This window comes from Perna viridis, chromosome 3 (genome assembly GCF_037379345.1).
Source record: "Perna viridis isolate PV_CMFRI_1.1 ecotype Kerala chromosome 3, ASM3737934v1, whole genome shotgun sequence".
Lineage (NCBI taxonomy): Eukaryota > Metazoa > Mollusca > Bivalvia > Mytilida > Mytilidae > Perna > Perna viridis.
Window position 1 is genome coordinate 53,789,120 of NC_142447.1, and position 6,517 is coordinate 53,795,636.

At 32.9% G+C, this 6,517-nt stretch overlaps 1 protein-coding gene across 1 annotated transcript; it reads left to right on the forward strand.

The window, feature by feature from the left end:
- Nucleotides 1-1,711: 1,711 nt before the first annotated feature.
- LOC148622907 (ependymin-related protein 1-like) lies at nt 1,712-6,250 on the forward strand. Its single transcript, XM_088573237.1, has 6 exons — nt 1,712-1,922; nt 2,171-2,281; nt 2,865-2,946; nt 3,214-3,369; nt 3,590-3,687; nt 6,144-6,250. The coding sequence occupies exons 1-6, from the start codon at nt 1,788-1,790 to the stop codon at nt 6,156-6,158; spliced, it is 597 nt and encodes a 198-aa protein (XP_088429363.1). The 5' UTR covers nt 1,712-1,787; the 3' UTR covers nt 6,159-6,250.
- Nucleotides 6,251-6,517: the final 267 nt, after the last annotated feature.

Genomic DNA, 6,517 nt, shown 5'->3' on the forward strand with positions numbered 1-6,517 from the left:
AACTGTCAAAGGGCGAATAAAATTAGAAGTTATTGCACTCCGTATGATTTTAATTGTTTTGATAGATTGATAAAATATTTCTTATGGATAGATAGACAGAAATTTCCATTGTCGTGAAGTTGAACAATAATACTTTACCGTAGGATTTATACCCTTGCATGGCCAAAATATTCATATTTATGCAGCTTTTGGCTTCTAATACTGCAAAAGACAGAACGAACCTTTTCACTAGAACTTTTATTTATGAAAAAAATCACTACGACATGGCCTATGATAACAGGTATGATAACATTTCATATTTACAGTCGTTAACTTATCTTGAAAATCACCTCCTGTCGCGAAACCTATGTGTAATAACGCGAAACTTTCGTGAAATAACGCGAACTATTTTACATAAATGATGACAACACGCACTCATAATTAAAGGACTTGTGCAAATTTTTTTTTTCAAATGTCTATCATTTAGTTAAAAATATACGTAGCAATGAGTTTTCTCGCAATCATCATGTGGTGGTTATGAATAAATTTCTCCTTGGAAATAAAAGCAAAAAGCATTTTAATCGATGACAAGCACGAACTTATATATATATTTTCTTATAACAAAGCTGCATGGCGATCTCTATAGTTATAATCAAAGAAGGCGGTGGGGCAGCTAGACAATTTGTTTGCCTCTGCTAAATAAAATGTTTTGTTACCTAGCACATGATACTTTATGTTTCTGTCATTTCTGTTGTTGATAATATTAATTTATTTGCATTTTTCAGGGATAAGATAGCTTTCAAATGTTTTTGCCTTTGTAATTCAAGTGAGGATGTTACAATCCGTAATTTTATGTCTGTACTCGCATTAATAAAGCGAGTGTAATACTTAATTGTTTTCGTTAGAATTTAAGAGGTCATAACTACTTACACCAAAGATGATTATTGCTCTTATATTTGTTTGTTTGTTTGTTTTTTTTCCTCCTATTTTAATTCACGATATAAAAGTTTCGTGAATGACTTCATTTGACCTGACAGAAACATAAATACTTCCATTTCGACCAACACAAAAAAGGAAACTGAAATTCTAGAAATAACTGAATAAAATTGTAAGGAATGACTGTTACATTTTTTTTTCGATTTATGAAGAAATGACCCCAATATAAATAATAAATAAAAATATAACAGTCATTCCTTATAATTTAATTTTAGTATCTAAATTTCAAATATAAATATCTAAATAAATATCTAAATTTAGTAAATCATCAAAAAGGGTTGATAACGTCCTATCACGTAACAAAATTATGTCTATGAAAAATGTTTATCCAATCAGGAAGCGTGTTAATTACATCTGAAATTGAATTATTGCCATTTAAAGCTCTATGCAAATATGATATTTTTTAAAAGAAAAAATTTCATTGATGAAATGATCCTGATTAGACCAATTGTCCTTGAAAGGCAATAAAAAAAATAAGAAAGAAAGCGATGATAGTTGCGGTTTTAGCTTATCAGTTTATGTCATAAACCCTCATGGATCAAGTGTTTAATGAATGGAAACCTTTTGATAAGGCATACAAAAAGTCTCCATTTGGTCAATGTTTTATGGCATCTCCCTTAGAGTTACTGTTATCTTGGAAACCTATATGAAAAACATGACCCCTACCATGTTAGACAATTTTTCTTGTGATAACAACTTATATCTGATATAATTTGATAAGGTTCTGTCTCTGCTTTATCAATTCTAAAGAGGATCACAAAGATAAGGACAAACTTGTTTCTATTTCATTTCTTAATAAGTCGACATTCACTATGCTTCGTTTCTTTGTTCTAGTTTTGATAACAGGGTTGTCTAACCAATGCTGTTTTCCTCCAGAATGGGAAGCTAACGAAAATATTGTATCTGCAACAAAAGAAAGTGGGAAAATCACTCCGATAATAACCAAAGTAAGAACCGTAATATTATTGGCTATCTTTTTTTTCATGTAGAAATATCGAAAGACCTATTTTTTATATATTAAGTATGCATTAATATTTCAGTTCGTTATTATATTACAAAGTATAGGTGTATTCATGTTCTTGATGAACTCTGTGTCTGAGATAAAATGCTTATTCAAATATCAGTGTTATTTTTTAAAGAGTAGTGTGTGAATTTATACTTCAAGACCGATTTCTGGATTACAATTTACTTTCAGTCCACAATGAAACTAAGCTGGGATTCCCCCATGAGGAGATACACTGTCACTGGAGTTTCTATTTCTAATGGAGTAACAACAAGTTTCAAATCTCTTGTTGATTATATTTCTGTGAGCATCAATTACTAGTACTGCACCTACTTTCATAGTGAAGTATTGGGTTTCTCATTAGAGATATTCAAATTTCGTGAAACTTAAAAATGGAGATGTACGATAATCCGTGGGTCAAAATATTATACGCTGTTTTATTTCTGTAAACCTTTTTTTTCCGACGCAGTCGGTATAGTTTCGCTTTTTTACTCTTTGACCTTGAAGACGCTCTTCCATGGAAACGCGTCACCTGATCGCAATTCTGTTTGCCAATTGGTCAAATACTGATAACTTAGTGGCGTTCGAAAAAACTGTATCGAAAATAGACATTGCATGCCTGTGTTTTTTCCTGAATGAAATGTAGGAAGTTGTAACTAAACAGAACAAAATTTTACGGCGTCGGCCAACTTTTTTTTTTAATATAGTATTTGTTAATTCTGCAGATGCACATTCATATACATTAGTAACGATATTGATAACTTAACAGAAAACTAGATTAGATACTCTATTTGGTAAAGGAAAGCTGAGATCAGCTTTGTGATACAGGCTTTGTGTAGTTTGGTGCCAGATTTACTGATCTGTATATTTTTACGCTTTATTTCAGAACGTCAAATATGATGTTGTTGGTAATCAATGCAACGTATCAGCTGTTACAGAATCATTTGACTCGGTTACTTGTACACCAGGTATTAAGATCAGCTACACGTAGTTCAAGTACCACCGATTGTCATTTTAAAACGAAAAAGGAAATGCAAAGAACAAAGATATACTAGGACAAACACGGTTTACTGATGGATTATATCAATAATTGTGTAAACGCATTGAACACTGTACAGTAAAATATCATTAAGGTTTCTTTGACGCAACCACCAAGGCTTGAACAACTTGTTCATGGTCCTCTTTAAGCTGAATCACCTAAGAATTTTGTTTACAAAATGTTCTTTCATTTTTAGCTAATGCCAAAGTAAGTTCTCCAGTCAATCTTGGTTTAGGACAACTAAAGATTACACAGTTTAACTATGAACAGAACAATCAGACTGTATACGCCAACTATGCTGAGGGCTGTATCCCAATATCATTTACAGCCTATGGTAAAACTGCTACCAATGGTCAGTAATTATAGAGACTTAAATGATTGTGCTTAAATACATGTACAACAACTCAGCCAAATATTGTCTCCTAATGGCAACTCATTACCTTTTATTGAAAAACATAACATTTACGCAATATAAAAGATTTAAATTATGATTTTTAAAAATTATATCAAAACTATGGAACTGTTCCGAATATTTTTTTTTATAATAGACGATGTTAATTTTCCTTTCACAGCTCGCCTGTATATGAGTGGTTCTTTCCTCGATCTGACTGTGGGTATAAAAGATAGGTCTGTTTTTAACATCCCACCAGAATGTCGTGGCGTTTCTATGGTAAGAAGTGTTAACTATGACGCTTCGGTATTTTTTTGCCGATATTGCTTACAACAGATATGGTTAACACTATAAATAATGGTATTAAAAACCTAACATCAATACCAAGCTCAATCTAGCGCACAATATGACAGCAAACAATAAGAAAGCGCGGGAAAACCCAATACCTAAAAACCATAAATCATAACAAACCACAACGGACTATGCCATTTTATTACATTTAATTTATGTATCATTGGATAATTTCGTGATAAAATTTTTGACAGTATTGTGTTTATGTACGTATTTCTAATGTATTTTAAATTCCTTTTTTGAAAATGAGGTTCTAATATGACGTAATTCAAAGCTATTTTATAGCCATGGTAAAAAAGTGATAAACACATGACCAAGATTTCGTGCAACACATAGGCTGTGTCTATTAAAAAAATATGAGAAAACAAGTCCTGTTATGATCGAAATAAATTACGGAAACTCCACTTTATCTTTGTTTTATCACGGGCTGGTCATTTATGGCGTTATTTAATCCTTCGCTATCGCTTGGGGTAAAACAATGCGACATAAATGGCCAATAATAATAAAACGAAGAAATTACCCTGAAAAAAATGATGGCCGATATCAGCTTCTGCATATATTTTTCTGTCTATTTTGAAATAACCGTATTGTCCATGGTGCACACTTCAGAAATGCCTCTGCCTTATGAAAGCCCATTGAGCTCATTTTCGTAGGCTAATTTTATTTTTCGCGTAATAACTCGGATCCTCCCAAGTCAGAGTTTTTAGTCCACCCTCGCTCCCTCAAACCCCTAACATCACTCATTCATATTTAGCGGGTACCGTCCAGCGCCATCTAGTAAGTTACTTTAATTTAACCCGGATCCAAAATCCAATCAAATCACTCGTAATAGAAACTCTTCGATATAAGTTACAAAGTGGCTACACATAACGTCATTTTTTTTCAGTGAAGAATCTAAACAGAATCTATAGTTATCATTTTTGCTCATATTTCATCATTTGTGACATCATACAACTTTCAGTTACTATATCGGATCGTCCATTACCTCGTATTATTATTGTTTACCTTTCCACAGACATTTTATGTTAAATCGATTTTCATTGGAGGTTCTCACCAAGAGAAGCAACTAATCGGAATTGGCTGTACGATACCCGCTAAATATGAATGAGTGATGTCAGTGGTTTGAGGGAGCGAGGGTGGACTCACAACCCTGACTTGGGAGGGTGAATTACTCGAAAATTACGCGAATTAACGCGAAACGTTTGTCTTGTTTGTAAATATAAAAGAAGAACAAAACGTATTTGTCCACCTTTGTTTTTACACTTGGACTTTCTGATTGTTTTTATCATTATTATTTTTATATACAATTATGTTGTTAGGTCATACCAAAAGCATAAAACAAAAACAAACAAACAAACAAACAAACAAAAAAAAAACAGAATACAGGAGCCATCATCTCTGGAATAAGAAGTCATGCCCCCTAAAATACTAATGACAGCAGAAAAGTACTATTCGCTTAATTACTGTGCTGATGCATGCGAATTCAGACAAAAAATGTTAAAGCAAAAGCATTGGGAAGATACCTGTTCCTCCAAAAACAAATGCATCAACAACATAAATGATAAAAACTTAAAGTCTGCCTTTGATTCGCAAACCGGTAAGTGCTATGTACCAAATAATTTATCAAGCAGAGGGTACAAATGATCTATCTCCAGATAGGTTCTTGTTTGTCGTCGATTTAGTTTGCTTTCACTTTCAAGGAAAGTTGACTCGTGACTACCATGGCAGCGAGGAAACTCACGCATATTTCAACTAAATGATAGACATTTTGAAAAAAAATGTACATAAAATATTTCGCCTTTGTTTCGCAAAAAAATATTTTTTTTAGTGTACGAAAATGAACTCAAAGGGCTTTCGCAGAGTCTTTATCAAAACGTTATTTTGTTTGGAATTATTTGCTAAAATGACTTGCATTAGGTAAATATGAAAAACGACTATTGGTGTGTGCGTACCAAACGACGTTAATGATGTCATAGTACCATGCCAAATGATACAAAATAACTTGGTTTGTTCAACGAGAACCAACCAATCAGAAAGGTTGTTACAAATTAAATCAAATTAAATTATTAGGAAATAACTTGTCTCGTGGTTATTTGGTTAGCACGATATTATTGAGGTTACAGAAAAATTTAAACGTCGGTTGGTCCGCACTTTGCGATTTGAATAATATCAAACTAAATGACATTTTGATTAGGGACCAAATCTTAGTAGTTTGGGCTGGAATACGTATATGCTAGTAAAACCAAGCTTGGGACAATTCACGCATGTTCATAAACAACTTTATGCCGTCACATGACACGGACTGTTAAATGAAGTGGTACGTATACTTACATACTTTCATTCAGCATAGTCTTATGAGAGGCATTTGTTTTTCTGTATTTCAGAATACTTTAGGATGAAGAAAGTGTTAACCTCGTCATGTTTAACAGCACTGCATCATCAAGACTGACGTTCTTTATCAGAAAGACTACAATAAAGTTAGCTAGACAGAGATGATGTTTTTCTTCGTTTAGGCTATTTTTACAATACCATGATTGTGAAAAACATAGGCTTGATGGCCAAATATTTTATGAAACGGAAAGTCATACATCACAATTTTGCCAAACCTTACATAATTGAAACCATGAACTAATGTACACGTATACTCTAAATATAACCAGAGTACGTGCTCCCACCAGAAATGAAATGGCTGTCGTTGTCCATTATCTGTTATCTGTAATATTGATAAAAATATCCTAGCACCCCCCCTTTATGAGGA

Coding starts and splice junctions, on each gene's coding strand:
- LOC148622907 (XM_088573237.1), top strand. CDS start 1,788: ATGCTTCGTTTCTTTGTTCTAGTTTTGATAACAGGGTTGTCTAACCAA. Junction 2,947..3,213: donor CTCGGTTACTTGTACACCAG/GTATTAAGATCA, acceptor TTTCATTTTTAG/CTAATGCCAAAGTAAGTTCT. Junction 3,370..3,589: donor TGGTAAAACTGCTACCAATG/GTCAGTAATTAT, acceptor TTCCTTTCACAG/CTCGCCTGTATATGAGTGGT.